At 60.8% G+C, this 19,953-nt stretch overlaps 8 protein-coding genes and 1 pseudogene across 8 annotated transcripts in view; 4 read left to right on the top strand and 5 right to left on the bottom strand.

Annotated features, from left to right (window-relative positions):
• Positions 1 to 350, top strand: part of ACA1_178590 (uncharacterized protein) — a gene marked incomplete at both ends in the record, with an annotated part of 841 nt that extends 491 nt beyond the window's left edge. Inside the window, one exon of the mRNA XM_004338165.1 lies at positions 24 to 350. Coding sequence (XP_004338213.1) covers positions 24 to 350 — 327 coding nt within the window. The remainder of the gene's footprint in view (positions 1 to 23) is intronic.
• A 228-nt stretch (positions 351 to 578) lies between these two features.
• ACA1_178700 (EGFlike domain containing protein) lies at positions 579 to 3,502 on the bottom strand (the record flags this gene model as incomplete). The annotated part of the gene is given in 14 exon segments (XM_004338166.1): positions 579 to 798; positions 886 to 1,027; positions 1,149 to 1,306; positions 1,423 to 1,460; positions 1,512 to 1,562; positions 1,647 to 1,762; positions 1,899 to 1,991; positions 2,105 to 2,213; positions 2,284 to 2,486; positions 2,583 to 2,625; positions 2,640 to 2,689; positions 2,787 to 3,086; positions 3,190 to 3,307; positions 3,401 to 3,502. The coding sequence occupies 14 exon segments, from the start codon at positions 3,500 to 3,502 to the stop codon at positions 579 to 581; spliced, it is 1,743 nt and encodes a 580-aa protein (XP_004338214.1).
• Positions 3,503 to 3,730: 228 nt separating this feature from the next.
• ACA1_178710 (ADPribosylation factor related protein 1, putative) lies at positions 3,731 to 4,781 on the bottom strand (the record flags this gene model as incomplete). Its single annotated transcript, XM_004338167.1, has 7 exons — positions 3,731 to 3,794; positions 3,875 to 3,981; positions 4,068 to 4,132; positions 4,198 to 4,282; positions 4,358 to 4,419; positions 4,522 to 4,606; positions 4,689 to 4,781. 7 exons carry the CDS (start codon positions 4,779 to 4,781, stop codon positions 3,731 to 3,733), a joined length of 561 nt encoding a protein of 186 aa, XP_004338215.1.
• Positions 4,782 to 5,075: 294 nt separating this feature from the next.
• Positions 5,076 to 6,859, top strand: ACA1_178720 (pseudouridine synthase Rsu, putative; the record flags this gene model as incomplete). The annotated part of the gene is given in 8 exon segments (XM_004338168.1): positions 5,076 to 5,429; positions 5,531 to 5,617; positions 5,731 to 5,844; positions 5,952 to 6,074; positions 6,103 to 6,147; positions 6,165 to 6,382; positions 6,460 to 6,543; positions 6,700 to 6,859. The coding sequence occupies 8 exon segments, from the start codon at positions 5,076 to 5,078 to the stop codon at positions 6,857 to 6,859; spliced, it is 1,185 nt and encodes a 394-aa protein (XP_004338216.1).
• Positions 6,860 to 6,949: 90 nt separating this feature from the next.
• Positions 6,950 to 9,020, top strand: ACA1_178730 (histidine acid phosphatase superfamily protein; the record flags this gene model as incomplete). The annotated part of the gene is made up of 8 exons (XM_004338169.1): positions 6,950 to 7,197; positions 7,293 to 7,501; positions 7,622 to 7,842; positions 7,940 to 8,000; positions 8,030 to 8,118; positions 8,170 to 8,235; positions 8,313 to 8,598; positions 8,728 to 9,020. 8 exons carry the CDS (start codon positions 6,950 to 6,952, stop codon positions 9,018 to 9,020), a joined length of 1,473 nt encoding a protein of 490 aa, XP_004338217.1.
• Positions 9,021 to 9,713: 693 nt separating this feature from the next.
• On the bottom strand, positions 9,714 to 11,875 carry ACA1_178740 (replication factora protein 1 (rpa1) subfamily protein; the record flags this gene model as incomplete). Its single annotated transcript, XM_004338170.1, has 4 exons — positions 9,714 to 9,962; positions 10,085 to 11,219; positions 11,509 to 11,649; positions 11,739 to 11,875. The coding sequence occupies 4 exons, from the start codon at positions 11,873 to 11,875 to the stop codon at positions 9,714 to 9,716; spliced, it is 1,662 nt and encodes a 553-aa protein (XP_004338218.1).
• A 301-nt stretch (positions 11,876 to 12,176) lies between these two features.
• On the bottom strand, positions 12,177 to 13,824 carry ACA1_178750 (PCI domain containing protein; the record flags this gene model as incomplete). Its single annotated transcript, XM_004338171.1, has 5 exons — positions 12,177 to 12,569; positions 12,660 to 12,779; positions 12,867 to 12,947; positions 13,028 to 13,375; positions 13,438 to 13,824. 5 exons carry the CDS (start codon positions 13,822 to 13,824, stop codon positions 12,177 to 12,179), a joined length of 1,329 nt encoding a protein of 442 aa, XP_004338219.1.
• A 564-nt stretch (positions 13,825 to 14,388) lies between these two features.
• On the top strand, positions 14,389 to 18,822 carry ACA1_178760 (uncharacterized protein; the record flags this gene model as incomplete). Its single annotated transcript, XM_004338172.1, has 16 exons — positions 14,389 to 14,534; positions 14,652 to 14,801; positions 14,908 to 15,027; positions 15,131 to 15,318; positions 15,413 to 15,554; positions 15,666 to 15,855; positions 15,986 to 16,048; positions 16,162 to 16,354; positions 16,436 to 16,563; positions 16,679 to 16,864; positions 16,973 to 17,167; positions 17,254 to 17,525; positions 17,653 to 17,782; positions 18,119 to 18,286; positions 18,361 to 18,486; positions 18,559 to 18,822. The coding sequence occupies 16 exons, from the start codon at positions 14,389 to 14,391 to the stop codon at positions 18,820 to 18,822; spliced, it is 2,661 nt and encodes an 886-aa protein (XP_004338220.1).
• A 624-nt stretch (positions 18,823 to 19,446) lies between these two features.
• ACA1_178770 overlaps positions 19,447 to 19,953 on the bottom strand; it is a 1,891-nt pseudogene continuing 1,384 nt past the window's right edge.

Consider the following 19,953-nt stretch of genomic DNA (forward strand, 5'->3'; position numbering starts at 1 on the left):
AAGCGCGGGCGGCCGAGGCCGAGGCGCTGCTGGCCCGGCGCGAGAAGGAGCGCGAGGCGGCGGTGGCCAAGCTGAGCGACGAGCAGCAGCGGGCCGACCGGGTGCTGATCCACAACCTACAGCTGGCCAATCGGGTGCGACAGCTCGAGGAGGGCCTCCAATCGGGCGGCGAGGGCGCAATGCGGGACGTGGAGGGCGGCGCCGATGGCGCCATGAGCAGAAGCGGCGGTGGGTTGGTGGAGCGGGTGTGGGCGATGTGGAATCAGCGAGATCGAAAGGGGGTGATGGTGATCACCGTGCTCTCCCTCGTCGTCTTCTGGTACCTCACCACTGTCTACTCGGGCGGATGACGCACCCTCTTTAATAAAAAATATAGATGCAGCAAGGACATGTCGAGGTTGGATCGCATGTTCTTATGTTTTATTAAAGTAAAGTGAATCTCCAAAACACTCTCCAAAAGGGCGTACGCGACGGTGGCGACCTGCGCAGGCCGGCCTAGAAAGGGGTTTGCCACGCTGCATTCGGCCACGTCATCATACATTAGTCACGGAGGCCGATCATTGAACGAGGGGTGGAGATCATGGAGGCGGAGCTGTACCGGTGAGCTTGAAGTGGGCGGGAGGGTGGTTGGGGCCGGCCAGGTCGAATGGCGATCCGTAGACGCCGATGTAGAGGGCGACGGTCTCGTTGGCCGAGGCGCCGATCGGGATGTCGATCTGGTGGTAGGGCGTGTTGGTCTCCTTGTCCGAGTAGTCGTAGTTCTCCTGGTCGGGCACCACCTCCGTGCCCACGAACAGCCTTTTTTTTTTGCGGCCGAGCCAATGTCGTGCTGACGTCAGCATTGCATGGAGGCACCACAGGCGTTTTCCTTGGTGGGGGGCGTACCAGTAGTAGCCCCGTGCCCAGGGCTCGACCTCGAGGAGGCCGATGGAAGCGAGCGAGGACGACGCGTTGAAGACGTAGTACGTGATCTGGTTGGGACCCAGCGATCCCTCCACCGTCTGGCCCACACCCAAGGGGACCACCGCTGCAATTTGCAAACCACACCACACCACACGAACACGACACGACACGCATACGACACACACGGTCAAAGAACTGTCTGAGCAAAAAAGAAAAAGCAGAAAAAAACAAGAACAGGGGCATACGGATGCGGCAGTTGTCGCCGGCCCAGCCGGGGTAGCAGTAGCAGGTGTGCTCGGTGGTGCAGGCGCCGTAGGGCGGGGTGCAGCCCGCGACGCACGACGTCGACATGTACTGCCGCACCTGGTACGCGCACTTCCGGTTTCCGTAGATACCGATGTACCTGCACGCGTGGTCGGTCAGTCGGTGGTGTGTGTGTGTGTGCGTGCGTGCGTGCGTGCGGTGTGTGTGTGCGTGCGTGCGTGCGTGCGGTGTGTGTGTCGTGTGTGTGGTGCGTACCACGTGTTGAACTGGGGCTCGGGGATGGCGATGGTCATCTGAGGGGAGTAGGAGACGTCGGCAAAGTCGTACGTGGTCTGGGTGGGCACCGAGCCCGCCCTCACATAGATGTCGCAGTCCGCGGCGCTGTCCCCGTCCTCCTGCCGTGGCCACACCACAACCAATGAATTAAAATATAAGAATATTTAACGTGTTTGGCCAATTGGGCGAGAGGGAGTGCGCACCTGGTCGACTTCGATGGTGATGGCTGAGAGAGAGCTCGACGAGAAGTGGTAGTAGTTCCAGACGCCGTCCGCCACGTAACCATCAATGGCCTGGTTGTCGGCCAAGGGCTGATTCACTGTCGATCGATCACCCAACATCCAACATTCGAATCAGAATACGACCACATGTCGGTCGATCAGCGCACATTGTTGTAAAACGATCAAATACTAAATAATAAAAAGACAGGACTCCATTGGGGAGATGGGGCGTACTGGTTTCGCAAAGGCGACCAGAGAACTGGTAGCTGCATCGGCACGTGGTGCCTGAGCACTGTCCGTGGCGCGAGCATTGACTGGGGCACGAGCCTGCCCTCACCCAATCCATGTCAGGGCTTTATATATATAAAAATCGAACAACCAATCATCTACGCGATGGATGGGAAAAGCGAAAGAGGCACGCGCCCCGGGAGAGGACGTACTCTCTTGGGTGACGAGGAGTTTGTAGGAAGTCGACACGAATCCGTAGATGCCAACGTACATGGTGGTGGAGGCACTGGCGGGCTGCACCGCCAGCCTGGCTGACGAGGCCTGCGATGTCCGTCGGGTCAGAGGAGAAGCAATGGTTTGGTTCGGGGTTGGGTGAAGGCGCGGTGCGTACGGTGCTGATGTCGCGGTAGTCGAACGAGGTGTGGTTGGGCAGGGCGCCGAACTTGATGAACAGATCGGCGTCGCCGCCGGAGCGCGTTTCGTTGAGCTGGACGGTCAGAGCGTGGAGGTCGTTGACAAAGAAGAAGTAGTACTGCCACGCCATCTGGGCCACGGTGTTCGCCGCCGGCTGGTTCAGGTTGAGCCTCGTCACGGCTGAACACGACACAAGTCAAGGCCGCGCACACAGGTTAGCCCTGCCACCTTGTTGTATAGTGGAACGCGAAAAATGCAAGGAATGTGAATATGTACGGGTGGAGCAGTCCAGGCCGCCCCAGTACTCCTGGCACTGGCACTGGCCACGAGCACACGTGCCGTGGCCGCTGCACCCCTTGGGCACTCACCACCGCTGCTGCCTCCTACACCGCACACATTACCGCACACGCACACAATCAGACACGACTCCGACTCCAATCCAAGCCACCCAGGCACACAACACAGGTGCAATGGGTGTACCGGTGACGGTGACGCGGATGGTGTAGTCGCACTGCATGAAGCCGTGCACGCCGGTGTACCAGCGGCGGCTCCGGTTGTTGACCGCCTGCAGCGTGAACGACGTGCTGAGGCCGATGTCGTTCTGGTCGTAGTCCCGGCGCGTGGGGATGCTGTCGTGGCGCACGTAGAGGTCGCAGTCGCCCGTCGAGTTGACGGTCCACGTCAGCACCTGCCCGGGCTGGGTGTCCGTCACGAAGTAGCGCCAGGCCCCGCCCTCCACGCTGTCCACCACATTCTGGCCCGAGACCAACGTTCCCACCGCTGTCGACACACACAACACACACGACACAAAAGACACAGTCAGCGGCCATGCAACACACAACACGTGAGACGTGCACGGGGGGTTGAGAGGCTGGAAGGGTACGGATGGAGCAGTCCTGGCCGCCCCACTGGTCCTGGCACACACAGCGACCGTCGGCTCCGCACTGGCCGTGCCGATCCTGCACCCCGCAATTGCCCGGACACTGCGCCTGGAGCACAGCCTTTGTTTGGCGACACCCCACCAACGCGCACGTCGCTGCACGGTCAGCCACAGGAGTGGGTTTTTTTTTGTATTTTGTTTGTGGGGGGGGTACCTGAGGTTCGCTGGCGAGGCCGTCCTTCCATTCGTCCACGCTTACGGAGGCGGCGACGGCCACGAGGGTCGCGGCTAGTAGAACCGCGAGAGCGGGCTTCATCCCTTTGATGTGCATCATCAAGTTCGGCCAGGGAGAAGAGAAAAGCAAGAGGAAAAAGAAGTGCCAAACCGTGTGCTGATTGGATGATGCGAAATATAATTTAATTTGAAGCTCCGGGAGGAAAATGGAAGTATGTACAAAAAGAAAGGGGGTGTTTTCACTACCAACATGCTGTCGTGCCGGGAGCTTTGGCATCCGAACGGTTTGCGAGGCGTGGACGGTCTACCATCATGCGGAGGAGGCCTCGCGCAGCTGCTCGACCAACCATTTCACGCCCTTGACCACTCCGTCCCTGTAACACGTGACGCATGAGCCTACGCGTGGCGCAGAGAAACAGAGGAATCGCACACCACAGGACGGATTGGTTCATACCCGTTTAGTGCGCAGATGGGGAACAGAGCGGACGGACGGGAAGAGGTCGCAGCCAGGGCGCCCATGGACTCCTTCATTCGCTCCACGACCTTGGGGTCAGCCACATCCTGACAGCAGCAGCAGCACGCACACACCACGGGACCCGCGAGTGAGTTTGTGAGCTGGAGGTGAGTACAAAGTGTAACGGCGTTACCTGTTTGTTGAGTAGAATCAAGACTGGAACTTTGGCGTCGAGCTGAGGGTCGGTCATGATGGATTCTGGACGGGAGTCACTCACAGTGAGCGCCAACAAGGAGACGAGGAAGAAGGGCCGAGAAACGTACGAAAGGCGGAGCAGGCCTCCTCGAGTCGCTTCTCGTCCGCCGCATCGAGCAGGAAGAGGAGACCGCTGGCCTCCGAGTAGTATTTCTGCCGTGTGCGATGTACGTGTGAACAATCAGCAACGACCAACTGGAAAGGAAGTGGCAAGGGCGAATGAAGTACCGGCCAAATCGAACGAAGGCCGGACTGTCCGCCCAGATCCCACAGCACTAATCGCTCCCTCCCTGTATCCACACGCCCAACTATCACAGTGCACAGAAAGCAGCGAGGATCAGCAGGTGTGAGATGTAGGAGAAGCCTGGCGGGGAGAAACGCGGAGAAGGTACTGTTGAGCCCCACAGTGGGCGCAATGCGGTCTGGAGGCAGAGCTTCCTTTTCACCGTATGTGGCCTTCATGCGCTCCAGCAGTGTCTGTCCAAAGCCATTGAAGCAACACGTGTCGGCACAAGCTGACCTCCTCAGGGAGTGGTGGTTGTGGGGGGGGGTGATGTACGGTTTTGCCGGCGTTGTCGAGACCAAGGATGAGCGCATAGTACTCCTTCTTTGCGAACGCCTGCTCAAAGAGCCCGTACAGTAGCCCAAACATTGTGCAGCTCTCTAGCTGATTCTTGTTGTCCTCTTCGAGTTTCTAATCGATGAATGCGAGTGCGACGTGTAGCGCTTTTCTCGACTTTCCTTTGTCCGTCGAACTTTTCCCCGGCATTTCCAAGCACAACACACGCAGGCAAATTTGATCACAAATTTCGCCATCAACGAGACCAAGATGCGTGCCATGCGGGCTCGGGTGCAGCCCTCCCCTTCTCCTCTTGCCACCCTGCTACTCGGCCGTCCATCTGCTTCCAATGTGCTCGTCTCGAGGCAAATCGCATGGCCGCTCAAGATGAATTGTGCTCCCCTCTTCCCCTTGCGCTCCTCGTCTGCTCGTCGGTACAATACCTCGTCGTCGGGCACTGCCTCACGCAGCCGACCCACCCACGCCGAAGAGGCTCGGCCCAAAGATCACCGCCATGGAGGCCAAGATGTAAAGAAGAGCAGCAGCGTGCAACGCACGGGAAGAAACAAAGCAGTAGAACCTAAGGCCGAAGCGAAGGAGGTGGTGAGCGCCACGGAGAATGGGACAACGAGGAACGTGCTACCGGCCGATGGACCCTATCGCCTGGTCGAACGGCTGGCCAAGCGCATCGCACGTAGCGGCCTTTGCTCGCGCCGAGAAGCCGAGCGCCTCATTGAAGAGGTAGGCACTGCTTTCTCGCTACATCGTCATCGTACACTCTGCATAGCGCGCTGACCTTTTTCTTCTTGGCCGCTCGTGTTGTGCGTTGCTGTACCCACCAGGGATTGGTCTCGGTGGACGGCGCGATCGTCAAGACGCCCGCCATCAACGTCACTCCTGCTTCGGTGGTGATGATCAACAACAAAAAGGTACCAACCACATCATCTGGCACTTTTGGTGTATATCTTTTTCTCTGTTACCTTATGTTCTCTGACCACACACAACACACAACACACAGCTCGAGAAGACGCCACCGCCGCAGGTGTGGCTCCATTACAAGAAGCGCGGTGTGCTGGTGACCCATCACGACCCACAGGGCCGGGAGGCGTTGTTCCCGCATCTGCGGAACATGGGACTGCCGCACCTCGTCTCCGTGGTACGTTCCCTCATCCTACGATCGTTGGAGTCGCCATTTGTCGCGTTTGTGGGCACACCCTCTCACATGCATTCGCTCGCGACATGCGTGTGCGTGTGCGAGTGTAGGGTCGGCTGGACTACACCAGCGAAGGGCTGCTGCTGCTCACCAACAACGGACGCCTGGCCCAGTATCTGGAGCACCCCAGCAACGAGTACGAGCGAAAGTACAAAGTGCGGATCCGAGGCAAGGTGCGGACCACTCTCGATAAAGCAACAGCTGTCGCTTCACGTGGGCGTGAGCGTGACGAGAGTCCAATACCGGGTTTCTTCTTGCAACAGGTGGAGCAGAAGGTCATCGATCGGCTGGCGAAGGGTATCACGGTCGGCGGGGTGGAATACGGACCCATCAAAGTGACACCGATCGAGAAAAGGCGAAGCGAGGAGGAGACGAGCACCAACGAGTGGGTGTACGTGAGCCTCACCGAGGGCAAGAACCGTGAGATCCGGCGGGTGTTTGAGCACTTCAAACTCGTCGTCACACGCCTCATCCGGGTTCAGTACGGGTACAGCGGATCCCCCCTCTCTGACCACTCGCAACGTTGCTAACAGCGATCTGTATTCGGTGATTGGTCAGGCCCTACACGCTGGACAAAAAGCTCGAACCGGGCGACGTTGTTGAGACCAGGCTAAGACTGGACTTGGTCAAGAAGGCCGACCGGTACTGGTGGCTGTGGTACGCACTCGTGCATGCAACCCTCGTCCTGGCTTTGTTCTGGTGGTGGTGGTGGTGGTGGCGGTGGTGGCGGTTGGTGGTGGTGGTGGTGGTGGTGACACTCTCTTTCTGGGTCCTCGGCTCTGTCCGCTCTGTGCGCAGGGACGGAGACCAGGAGTCCTCCACAGTGCCCTTCCCCGAGTCCTACTTCCGCATCGACCCTCGCAAGATCATCACCAGCCTCCCCACTCCCGCCTCGTCTGCCAAGCCGCCAAGTGTGCCTGCCCTGGACAGCCCACCATCATCCACCTCTCAAGAGTGAGCCATTCACGCAATGTGGAAAATGACGAAGAAATCATTTTTCAGGCCATTTCGTTTCGCTCATCTTTCACAGATCAACGCTCGAGACAAGATGCGCAGACTGTTGACATGCTGGACGTCAGTGGCTGTGGGGGCTGGCATGGGCCTGGCCGCCGCTGGGCAGTGTGACGGGGGACTGACAATCCACGCCACCACAACCAAGACCGAGACCGCAACGCCCTCGCTTCCCGACGTTGACCTGAAGGTGGCGCCCCCCGCCGCCCACGCCGCCACCTCCTCTCCCATTGCCACCGGCCCCGACGGACCCGCATCGCCCCTCCGTCTGCAGCTGGTCCTCGCGTACGCTCTCCCTCCGCCACCAAGTTCCACTCGTGCTGTTGACCAACCTGGTATCCCCGTGTGCGGTGTGTGCGGTGCGTGCGTGCGGTGTGTAGGGTCACGCGCCACGGGCTGCGGACGCCGTTGTCATCGACGGACCAGCGGAACGAGTGGCGGTGCGAGCACGACCAGCTGCTGGTGCAGCACTACGCCGATGCCGACGACGCCCTCCGCCTGACTCACTCGGACGAACCCCTGCCGGACCACGTCCCCGCCAACCTGCTCACCCGCCGCAAGCTCCTCCACGGTCGCCAGAAGCTCCGCGGTGCGCACCACGCGCCCTCGTACCTAACTCGATACCTAACTCTTCCGTTCCGGCGGAGCGGGTATCTAACTCGCACGTAACGAACTTGGTGGGTATCTAACCTTCTTCGGGGGGCGGCAGGCAACTGCCACGTGGGCCAGTTGACGCACCTGGGCCTGGAGCAGCTGCGCCGCATCGGGGAGCTGCTGCGCGAGCGCTACGTGGACGAGCTGCGGGTGCTGCCGCCCGTGTTCGACGCGCGCACCGTGTTCGTGCGGTCCACCGATACCAACCGCACCATCGAGTCCGCACAGAGCCTCCTGTGGGGCCTCTACCCGCCTTCCACCCGCCCGCACGGACGCGTACCTTACCTGCGCGCCACCTTGATCTGTGCTCCTTGCACCAACTGAAGTGTCGTGTCGTGTGTGTCGTGTGTGTTCTACGGTGGTGCGCGTGCAGGAGGGCGTGATGGATGTGAACATCGTGGAGGAGCGGCCGAGAACATGTACCCGCGGTCGGCGTGCGCCCGACTCAACCAGCTCAAGAAAGACGCACGAGCCACTCCCGACTACCTCAAGCACCGCGAGGACCGCCAGCCCTTCCAGGCATCCACCACCACCACCACCACCACCACCTCCGTCGCTTTGTCTACTACTCGCCCGCTCCGCACTAACGCGTGGCCACGACAGGATAAGGTCGAGGCGGCGCTCGGCCGCAAGGTCAACAGCTGGGACGGCCTCAACAGCACCCTTCAGGTATCGCATGCATGTCGCTACCCAGTGGCGCGCGCAGTCGCGCTCACCTTGTGTGTGTGTGTGTGTGTGTTGGCCAGACCATCATCCGGCACCGGTTGCTGCTGCCCGACGGCGTGGACCAGGATATCGTGGACGGCGTCGAGAGCGAGGCCGGCTACGAGACTGCCGTCAAGTTCTCCAGCCCCGAGATCTGCAGGCTCGCGATCGGCCGCTTCATCGGGGACGTGGTGGATCGGGTGCAGACGACGGTGGACGGCGAGGACGACGTACGCTTCGCCCTCTACTCGGGCCACGACAACACCCTCTCCCCCTTCCTCTCGGCCTTCAACGTATTCGACGCCCGCCAGCCGCCCATGGCCTCCGGTACCACCCAATCAAAGCCCATCTTTTCGTTGGCCGTGCGCGCGGTCCGTTAACATCAGCTTGTGTGCGATTGTGTGTGTGTGTCGTGTGTGTGTGTGTGTGTGTCGGTCGTGTCGTGTTGTGTGGCAGTGATTGTGCTGGAGGTCTACAAGGACGCGAAGGACAAGCACTGGGTGCGATTCCTCTACAACGGGGAGGAGATGGTGGTGCAGGCGCCGGCCAAAGGAGCAGGCGCTGAGAAAGGCGAGCTGGAGCCGCTGACGCAGCGCTACCCGGTGGCGGTGGTGCGCGACGCGGGCGAGGCCGGTGAGCGGCGGGAAGCGATCGCCTTGGCGCCGCACGAACGGTGGCGCGAGCTGGCCACAAGCCTCATCCCGATCGACTACGACGCCGAGTGCAAGGAGAGCGCACCCCTCGCCTGATGGCATAGTTGATGGTGGTGATGCCTCACAGCGATTGACTGCACTGAAATGTTAAACATTACATAGTGCTGTCCTCTTCTCCCTGCTTCCGCTCACCCACCGGGCGCGCTGACGACAGCCACTGGACCTCGTGCGTAGCCGCCAATTCGCCGGCGAGCTTCGTCTCGGCTTCTTCGTGGAGCCAGGCGGGCCCGAGCCGGGGAGGTGAGCAGGAGGTGCGCCGCGCCAGCTCGTGTCCAGTTTCCCCACGAAATGGTCGTGCAACCGGATGATGCCCTCCTGGACCAGGTCGAGCACCACGCGGTCCGCCGAGCGAAGGCGGAGCAGGGCTTCCGAGTAGAGATGGAGGTCCTCAAGTCGCTTCGTACCCCGTAGTGTGTCCGTTGCAACAGGATCGATGCCGTGGCCGCGATGCCGTGGCCGCGATGAAGGGCTGCTCTTCACAGCTCAAGTCGCAGGCGGTCATGAGTTCCTTCTCGCATCACAGGCCACATCAGCGCGTCAACTCTCGAACGGGCAAGGAGGGTTGGCTCTTTCTTCACGAAAGAGGCAAGAACGTGGTGGTGTTATGTTGGTTGGTCTCTACTTAATAATGACGACATAAGTGAAGTTGTTGAGGCCAAGGCGGACAAGGCCATGACGCCGACAACGAGGCGGAGGGTGGTAGAGGGCTGCTGGAGAGTGGGGTTGAGTTTAGGCGGTGATGTACTTGGCGATGGAGTTGATGAGGAACTTGGACTCCTTGGCGTAGTCCATGGGGATGACCTTGACGACGCTGAGCTTGACCTTGTTCTCGCCCTCGTACTCGCTCTGCGTTGCCCGCACGCGCAGGTTGTAGGACTTGAAGAGGGCCTTCTGGAACACGTCCTCGTACTGGCTCTCGCCCTGCGGCCGACTCAGCATCTCCAGCAGATCGTCCGCAGTCGTGCCATTCAGGACATCCTGTATTAATGATGAACGCGCGCATGCGGGTGTTGCCACGTCAGTCAGGTGGTGATCTGATCAAGACAACTGACGACGCGCTGCAAAGGAGATGAAGTGGCGAAGTAAGTGGTGGTGCATACCGAAGCGGTGTCGTTGAAGCAGGTGAGCCACGAGGAGCCGGAGTGGTCGTTGGCGTTGAGGCTGAGCACGTATCGCGGCTTGTAGTGGTCGTGGGTGGCGCCGCACTTGGTGCAGTGGTACGCGCCGCCGACGGACGTCACCTTCTTGTTGCACTTCTCGGTCGGGCAGGCTTCGTACCACGGCGGGTGGTCCCGGCTGTGCTTGATCTCTGTCACCGTCGCGCGCACGCTAAAGTAGACGCTCTCCTGGCCGCCAAAGGCCACCTGCTTGACCGCGGCGAAGCTCTTCCTCGTCTCGTCCCACGGGCGCTTGTCGCCGCCGCCGAAGCCGCCCTCGCCGCCACCGCCGCGGCCCTTGAAGTCGTTGCGGGACATGCTGGCGACTTCGCCCTGGCCGGCCGTCTCGAACCACTCCCGCACGCGGTCGGCTTCGGGAATGCGCGGCTCGAACTCGAGCTTGGAGGTGCGGAGCACGGTGAGCGAGCGCTGGTTGTAGTCGGAGATCTTGACGCCCTTGAACAGCACCACGAGACCGCGGTCGCCGCTCCACTGGGCGGCCTGCTCGCCCCAGAGGGTGACCTCGACCTGCGCGTTGGACGAATCGCCCACCTTGACGACGCGCTTCTGCAGCTCGTTGCCGGCCTGGGTGCGGATGTCCTGGATCGCGCCGCTCTCGAGCACGGCGCCCAGGATGTCGATGGTCTCGTCCTTGGCATGGCCACCCAGATCGGCGATATCGACAAAGTTGAACTTGTAGAAGGGGATCGACGGGTCGTCTTCGGTGGGCTGGATGAGCGCGTTCTTGTCGAGCGAGATCTCATAGTCGTTCTTGAGCGTCGAGAACCGCTTGTTGGCGTACTTGACGCTGCCGCGGCCGATCAGAAACACCTGACCGGCTTCGATCTGATCGTTCCACTGGGTGGCAGCCTCGCCGAAGAACGTGCAGCGGATCTCACCGCCAAAGGCGTCGAGCAGATCGACGCTGAAGAGGAAGCTCTGGCCGCGTGCGTTGTTGAAGGGGCGCATGTCGGACTTATGAGTGATGCGGGCCTTGATGGTCCACCGGTTCTGGTAGGGGTTGAGGCCCTTGATCGGCATTGTGCCCTCGGCAAGCGAGGGAGACGGGCCGCCAAAGCTGCTGCCGCTGCCACCGCCGCCGCGGCCAGTGTTCTGCGGCTGGAAGGGGCGCGACTGCTGCTGCTGCGGGGCGGGACGAGCCGGGGCTGCCGCGACGGGAGCCGGAGCGGCCGCACCGCCGCCAACGTCCTCAATGTTTTGTGGGGTGCCAATGGTTTGCGCGAGAGGAGGGCCAGTCAACTCAATGCTCAACACGATAACGATCCTGCACCGCCGCGCACGCGAAACAACTGTCAGATGAATAGAAAAGATTTTCTCCATGATGCTTGCGGAAGATGTATGCGTACCGACGGCCGTGTACGGTGTTGCAAATGTACTCGTTGAGGCGGACTATGCACTTGGGCTGCAGCTTACCATCATTAACGAGCTCGTTCAGCTGTGTAGCCAGCATGGCCTGCTGGAAATGAATGCCATCCGAAATCACCAATCTGCACCAAGACAAGACACAATGTGACAGTCACGGTCAGTGGGTGATGGAAGATGCAAATGCAAGCTGGAGAATGCGGGCGCAACAAACCGGTAGCGTTCGGGGCTTGTGGCTTGCCCATTTGGGCCGAGAATTTTCTTCACATCAATGACCTGCACCAAGGGCGTTCGAATCTGCTGGCCCTTGTGCATGGCCTCCACGGCCCCGTGAGTAAGCTGGCTCGACATGTCTCTTTATATCTTCTCTCCTTCCTTCAAGTGAGCGCTTACGAAGTACTCCCGAGTTCGCGTAGCCAAAAAGCCAGGTCGCAGATTAACGTTCGTGTGGCTTGTGCCTTCGCGCCAAGGACTAAGTTGTTTCCCGCCACAAAGCTCGCCTCATTAAAAAGCTGTGCCTTTTCCTCGAAAACTTTCAAATCTTTAAAATTTCACAAGACAGGAAATGACAAAGAAAGAACAGCGAAAGGATTTATGACAAGGGTGGGATGAGAGAAGAACAACCTTCGATGCGGCGTGAAGTGGTGAGGTCTCATTTGTTGTCGCGGTCCTCACGCTCGGAGCGGGGAGGGCGCACGACGAACTCGTGCTTCATGAGGTTCATGCGGAAGAGCGCGGCCTTGGTGTTGCGCTGGTACTCCTCGCCCATGCGCAGGGCGCGTTCGAAGGTGTTACAGCGCTCGTTGGTGGTCCTCGCGTAGAGAATCTTGTTGTGGCTGTCGATGCGCGCCTGGATCGAGTTCTCCATGATGAGGCCCGCCAGCTCCTTCTCGAGGATTGGCACATCGGTGTTGAAGGCCTGGGCCATCGTGTTGAGGTCGACCGAGGTGAAGGGAGAGAAGTACTGGACGATGGCCTTGTTGCGGATCTTCTGGTAGAGGCTCTCCACGTGGTCGTGCAGGTGAATGTCGAGCTCCAGCTCAGGCTGCAGACATCAGACACACCACGTGATGATGAGCGATTCGCCTCAACCTGGAGGTAAAGGGGCCAACCGAGGTAGCGGAAGGCGGCATACCCTCAGCTGCTGCAGATAGTTCAAGCACGAAGCGTAGCGACTGTTGTAGAAGTCAGCGATGAGCTCCCTCACCTGGGGCACAAGCTCGAGGAAGTTCTTGAAGGCGGTGTTGTCCAGCACCTGATGAGAGTTAGGGGCACAGACAAACGAAGAGTGAGTTGGGAGAAGGCGAGGCGCGCTAAAGAGAAGTATCAGCGAGCGTCGAACCTTGCTCTTAAGCTCGGCACGATCAAACATGGCCAGCGCGCAAAGACCACCGAAGATGGCCACGTCCTGAGGCGAGATGATCTGCAGGCCATGGCAAAGCGAACACAAGTCAGGCACTCGAGCTTGAGACAAAGACGGCAACGACTACAACGAAGACGTACCTCGTTAAAGTGGTTGCCCAGGTCGAAGGTGGTCTCGAGGAACTTGCGCGCGGCAAGCTTGTACTTCCTGGTGTCGAGGTGGGCGAGGCCAGCGCACACCTTGAGCTTGGCCACCACGACGGGGTCGCAGCTGGCGTCTCGCACCTCGGGCTCTTGTTCGGCCTTGTTCACGTAGTTGACTACGTGCGCGAAATTGCCCATCTCAATGCTCACCTTAATCACGTTGAGGCACATCGAGATGTTGTGCTTCGAGGTCGTGCAGTAGTCCCTCGTACGCACGTAGCACTTCAGGGCCGACTGAAGGTCGCCTCGGTCGTAATGGAAGTCGCCCAAATCGTTGTGTCCCATCTTCACAGAAAAAAGAATTAAAATAAATATTGAAGGGGGGACGAAGCAGGTAAGCAGCGTACCCTAATGCTCTCCTTGATGAGGTTGGTTCTGTAGCCGTTGAGCTCTTGCTCGAGCCTGTCGTTTTGCTGCTGAGCCTTCTTCTCTACGCTGTCGATCCAAGCCTGGTCTTTCGTGAACAGGCCTCCATGCTTCTCGATGGCCTTGTCCACGACCTCTCTGTAGAGTGCCGTGTTGTGCGTCTTCTTGATTTCCTCAAGAGCGATGCGCGTCGCCTCCAGCTCCAGGTCCTTCGAGCGCTCGGCGATGAAGATAGCGCGGAAGATCTTGGTGTGGCCCGAGTAGTTGCTCAAGTAGCCTTCCAGATCAAAGTCCTTGTAGGAAAAGGGCGATGGGGTTGGGCCAGCATTCGCCGCAGTTGGGGCCGCATCCATCTTGTCAGCCTGCATTCTTCTCGCTCAGGGTGTGCGGATTTTTGAATCACAGAATAAATCCACAAATCAATGTGTTGCTCAATCAGTGAAGAGCAAGAGTGGCAGAACATTTCTGTCAAGGTATGCACGGAATGCATGAAAAGAAAAGAGGCAGGAAACAAAAAGAAACGCGAGAGCACATCACGATTGGGGCGCAAGTCAATGGAGAGAATGGATTCAGGGCAGCCCCGAACGCCGCGTCGTAAGGGCGGCAGGAAAGGCGGGCGCAAGTCTGGACGCCAGAGGACCCAATCTCGATCAGACAGTGCCCAGCCCCCAAGTAGCGGCACCCCATCTGGTGGCGGCGCGCCACCGGCAGCCCATCCCTCCACCTCCTCCTCTTCTTCCTCCTCTTCGTCATCCATGGGCAGCGTAACCTCATCCACTTCGTTTTCGTCTTCTACCTCGCCATCTGCTTCGCGATTGCCGCCCAATTCGCTGTTCCCTCTGTTCGCCGTGCTGGGTCGGGAGGAGGAGAAAGAGCTGGGGGGCGGTGCCGCTGGTGGTCCGGTGCAAATCGATCGCCCAACCAAGATCCTCATGGAGCTGGACCGCGGGCTGCGGTCGCCCCGCACCAGCGACCAGTGCGAGGCCATCTTCTTCTTCGCACGCCTGATCTCCACCTACCCGTGGCCCATCATCGTAAACACTGCCGCGCTCAAGCTCGCGGACCTCTTCCGCAACAGGTGCGCTCATCATCGTCATCCACACCAGCACCTCGTCCTCGTCCGCTCGCGTCTCGCTGACACGTTCTGTTCTCACACGTCGTGTTGTGTTGTGCGCACGTCGTGCGTCGTGTGCAGCAACAACTTCGTGCGACACGCCGTGTGTGAAGCGCTCCGCCAGTGTGAGCCGGTGCTCACAGCGCAGGTGCTCAACGTAGACGAGGTGCTTCGGCGCATCCAGAGCGTGCTCACCAGCAATGATCCCGTCGCCCGCGCCATCACTCTCAGGTAGCGGTTTCGATCTTCTTTCTCTTCTTCTTCTTCCCGCTGCGGCAAACCACCCAGGTAGTCTCTAAGCAAAACAGCGTTGCTGATGGCCACACTCATCCCACAGGACCCTGTGCGGCATGCCCAACCTGGTCGCTGACCGATTGGACGTGCACCACGCGATTCGGGACTGCTGGAGTTCCACGCACGCGCTCGAGCGGGAAGCCGTGCTTTGGGCCATGGACAGGTCCGGCCCCACGCCCACAGCTCTCTTCCCATTTCTCTCTGCTTACACATCGCTCGGCCCCGTGTTAAATGCCGCACGCACGCACGCACACGACACACACCAGAGTGTCGGCCCGCTCGCCGACGTTTGCGTGGGGCGTGCTGGAGCGACTGGCGGAGATGGTGCACGGCCTGAACGCGGCACCGCGCGACAAGATGAAGCTCGTACACATGCTCCGCCGCATGCATCACGACCCCGCCATGGCCCAGCAGTCGCGCGCCATCTGCGAAGAACTGCTCGAAGACTACCCCGGTGAGTTCGCCCTGTTTATCTCTTTCCTCCCGTTGGCGCATTTTTGCTTCTCGTCTCATGCGACACACACGCACGACACACACGCACGACACAGGGAGAGCGTTTACGGTGACGGTGTTGGACGCCCTCACTGAGCTAGCACTGCGGTCTCGTCTTGAGGCGTCCTCGCAATCGGCCTTCCTGCTGCACCGCCTGGAGTCCGACCCTCGCCTCGCCATCAAGCTCACGTGCCTCCGGTACTCTCTCTCCCGCTCTCTCAGCGTCATCGTGCAGCGTCTACGAATTCCGAGCATTCCTTGAGCAGTGACCTCGCGTTGTAACACATTTTTTGCTGTTGATGACGTCAGCTGCCTGCGTAAGCTGGCACCGACGGCAGGCGCGCACAGTGCGCTGTCGCTGCAGCCGCTGGCGCGGCTCATCCACGGGTCGCCCTACAGCCTCGTCCGGCGGAACGTGCTGCTGTTGCTCGTCCGCATCTCCTCGCTCCACGCCATGGAGGAGGCCCACGACTGGGACCAAGTCGCCACCGCCTGCGAGGTACCAGCCGCTGCCCCAGGCGATGAGTTTGTTGTCATATCCTAGCGTGCACCCGTGACTGACCGCCCAATTCCACTTGCAGGCCTTGTTGCACAGCAACGACGCACATGCGGCCGCGTTGGCCGCGCAGGTATTGACCAACGCCTGCACCCACGCTTCGTCTTCCCCGCCTCCGACGCCCGATCCTGCTCACGTACGCCGCCGCCTCTACAGCAGCTGATGAAGAGAAATTCGCGTCAGCTGCTGCTAACTCGCCAATGGCCGCCTGGCTGCGCTTTTCTTTTCCTGCTGCCGTTGCTGCTCCAGCCGGCGTTCGGGCTGATGGTGGTGCTGGCGGCCCGGCTGGCGGTGTGGAGTCTCCCCGAGGAGAAGCGACCGGCGGCCGAGCTGCGGGTGGTGCGGAGCTTCACGCAGTGTTTGGTCCGCCTTCTTAAGTGGCAGCCCGCCCTGGCGCCCACCCTGGCCGCGGCCCTTGTGCCCATCCTCCCCCGCGCCCCCAGTACGCCCACAGCCTTCGCCCCCCCCCCCAAAGCTCCACCGGAATCTGACGTATGCCCGGTCAATGCAATGCTTCGAGCAGAGGAGGCGGTGCGCTATTTGGCGCAGTCCGTGCTGGAGTGCGCGCGTGCATCAAAGCAGGCCGTGCGGCCCCACATCCGCGACCTCGCCGCCTATCTCAACCACGCCGTCGACACCCACGCTCCCCTCGTACGCTCCCACTCCCACTCCCCACCTCACCCCGCGCGGCCCGGTGCCCGTTCGCCCCTGAAAGAATGAATGGCATGAGCTCACTCTCCGCGTTTGCGCTGGGCGGCCCGAGCAGGGGGCGGTCTTCCGGGCGCTGCTGATGGCGTGCAGCGCTGCGGAGGCGCAGGAGCTCGCGGCGCCGGTGGTCGCGCGACTGGCCGACTCCGGGCGATACTGGGATTGCTTCCTCAGCGCCCGGGCCGCCCTCGCCCTGGGCCACCCGGCCCTCGCCGCTCCTGTCTTCCGCGATCTCGCCCCTCGCGTACTACCCCCCCGCACACGTGGCACATTTTTGTGATTGGCGGACCGTTCCCATGCAACGCGAGCTGGCTGGGTTGTGCTGACGTGGCTCTATCGTGTCACTCGCCAGGTGGAGTCGGAGAGTTTGTATTCGTGGCTGCGCGCGCTGTGCTCGCTGTGCCGGGCCGAGGCTGCCCTCTCGTCGGCGTCGCAGCAGCCCTCTACCGGCGGCGGCGCCTCGCCCCTGCCCGACGCCGTCCTGGGATCCTTCTACCACGCCCTCACCGCCCTCCAGGCCTCCGGCGTCGGCGGGTCCCAGGGCCACGTACACAGCTCCCTCGCCCCCCCCCCGTCGAACCTCCCTGACTCCTCATCTCGTGTGTCGTGTCGTGTCGTGTCGTGTCGGTGCAGTCGAAGCGAGGGAAGGGCTTCCAGCAGGCGTTCGTGCACCTGCGGACGGAGTTTTTGGAGGGCGCGTTCCGGCTGCTGACGTGCCTGCGGGAGCTGCCCCTGGCGCCCTTTGCCTATCCGTCGGCCGAGGAGGTGGCCGCCGGCCGCTTCCACCTCCTGAGCGAGCAGGCCGGCCGGTGCGCCGCCTCCCTCCGCAACACCGCCCTCGCTTACGCCCACCTCGCGCGGTGCCAGTTCGACATCGACGACCTCTCCCTCGCTACTCTCCAAGCGTACGCAGCCCAATACCCCCCCGCTCGAAGTCTTTTCCCGGTCAAGTCAAAGCCGGTCGGGTCCGGTCCGGTTGAGTCAAACCAAATGAGCTCACTGCGACTCTCAACCTCCACAACTCAATCGCAGGCAGCAAGAGGTGGCGCAGTCAGCTGCGTGGGCGGCCTCGCAGCTGGCCCGAGAGCTCAATCCGCAGGCGACGGCGCCGCAGCCCTCAATCGCCCGCTCGACCGCCGGCACCCAGATCCTCACACCCAACGTACTGCACGACACGACACGACACGACACGACACGACACGACCAACGACACGACCAACGACACGACACAACGACACGACCAACGACACGACCAACGACACGACCAACGACACGACCAACGACACGACCAACGACACGACCAACGACACGACCAACGACACGACCAACGACACGACCAACGACACGACCAACGACACGACCAACGACACGACCAACGACACGACCAACGACACGACCAACGACACGACCAACGACACGACCAACGACACGACACGACCAACGACACGACACGACACATGTTGCGTGACAACTGACGTGTGTGTTTTTGTCACGGCAGGCGTACACGGCGACGCTGCGCAAGTTGTGTGTGGGTGTGTCGACCAAGGCGAGCGACGCGTGGGACGGGTGGGCCGAGCGGCTGGGCGCCTTCCTCCGGCAGGTGGTGGGCCTGCCCTGCGCCTACCCGCCGTTCTTCTTCCAGGCCCGACCTGCCACCGATATCAAGGTACCACCACGCACCCGCATCTTCTGCTCCTACTTCTCTTCACCAAGCCGTGTGTCGCGTGTCGCGTTTATCAGTTGGCCGTGTCGGCCACGGTGGGCGAGGGCGTGGCGTCGACTGGCGGCAAGCAGGGCGTGGTAGTGCGCCTGACGGGCCTCCTGTCCCAGCCGCCCTCCGCCAAGCGCACCGTCTCCCACGTCGAGGTTCGTAACCGCGCGTTCACCTCGAGTGTTGCAGACGACTAACCCGATTTTCCCCAATGACAAACCTGCCAGGTGACGGTGGTAATGCGGAAGGCGCACCACGGCAAGTCGGCGGACAAGGGCGGCGAGGAGCGGAAGATGCAGGTCCAGATGGCGCTGGAACACAAGAGCTCCTTTGCCGGTACGACCGTGGTGGAGCTCTGGGGTCCGGCGCACTATAGCGTCTCGCTCGGGTCCACGCTCACCCTCACCGACACCCTCCACGCGCGCTGGCTCCACTCGGCCGTCCCGCCTCGGCCCGTCCTCCTCAACGTCCCTCCCGCCCGACACTCGTGAGACCCAAACCACAACCAAATGAATAATAACACTAATTTAAATTCATGACTTCAAATGGTGAGCTTGTGCGACGCCAAGGACGTGACGAGTGTTGTGCTCACTTGCGTGCGTGCAATCCATGTGGTGGCATCGACAGCTCCATTTCTCGTTCCACAACAACTCTCACACACACACAATAGAGAGAGAGAAAGAGAAAGAGACGTGTCAGCACACAGCACACTCACAACACACACAAGCACAACACACACAACTCACCTGGCACACCAGTGGCAGCAAGATGCAGCAACCATGGTTGAAAATGGTGGCGAAAGGCAAGACACAGCTGTCCTATTCGAAGAGTGTGGTGGCTCCAGTTGGCCAGCTGGACATCGGCGCAGCGGCTCAAGAAGAGGGCAGCGGGCTGCTCGTGGAGCGGAAGCCGCGGGTCCAGATGGCACTGAAGCTCCTTCTGGGATTAATCTTGTTGTTTCCAGCTGGCGCTGTGTAGCGGGAATAAAGAGATTCATGCTTCAAGAGGGGGGTGGTCGAAAGAAGGAGGTGAGCTTGTGTGACCCCAAGGACGATGACGACGACGAGGAGGCCAATGAAGAGGACTTTCTCTTCCTCTTCACGCCGCCCGACGAATTAGCGGAGGTCGATGGTGGCCGTGGTGGTGACGAAGGTAACGATTTGGTGATGGTTGAAGCCCTTGCCAGTGACGAAGCCAACGACGAGGCCGATGCCGCGACAGCGTTGGTGCTCGGGACCGGTCGCCGGTTAAGGGTATGCGCCGCAGTGGCGGCTGCCTCGGCTTTGAAGAAGGCGAAGATGGGCTGGGCCAGGCCCGTGGCCGCCTCCCGCGTCTTCTTCTTCTTCTTGGCCGACGCCGCAGGCACCAGCCGCCGCGGCTTCCAGAAGCTACCCTCCCGCACCAGGCGATCCAGTTCCGGCTCCACCACCTCCCACACCTGTTCGCCACCACCATCATCATCAACATCAATATCAATACCATCACCATTGCTACCATCACCATCGTAGAGCAGTCGTACGGCGGCTAGATTGCGGGCCTCGACGTCAAAGTCGTCGGGCGGATGCTGCTCGGCGCAGCGTAGTGCGGGCACAGCGATGTAACTGGACGTGTCGACCGCATCA

The sequence above is a fragment of the Acanthamoeba castellanii genome (genome assembly GCF_000313135.1).
Source record: "Acanthamoeba castellanii str. Neff unplaced genomic scaffold scf7180000084743, whole genome shotgun sequence".
Lineage (NCBI taxonomy): Eukaryota > Discosea > Longamoebia > Acanthamoebidae > Acanthamoeba > Acanthamoeba castellanii.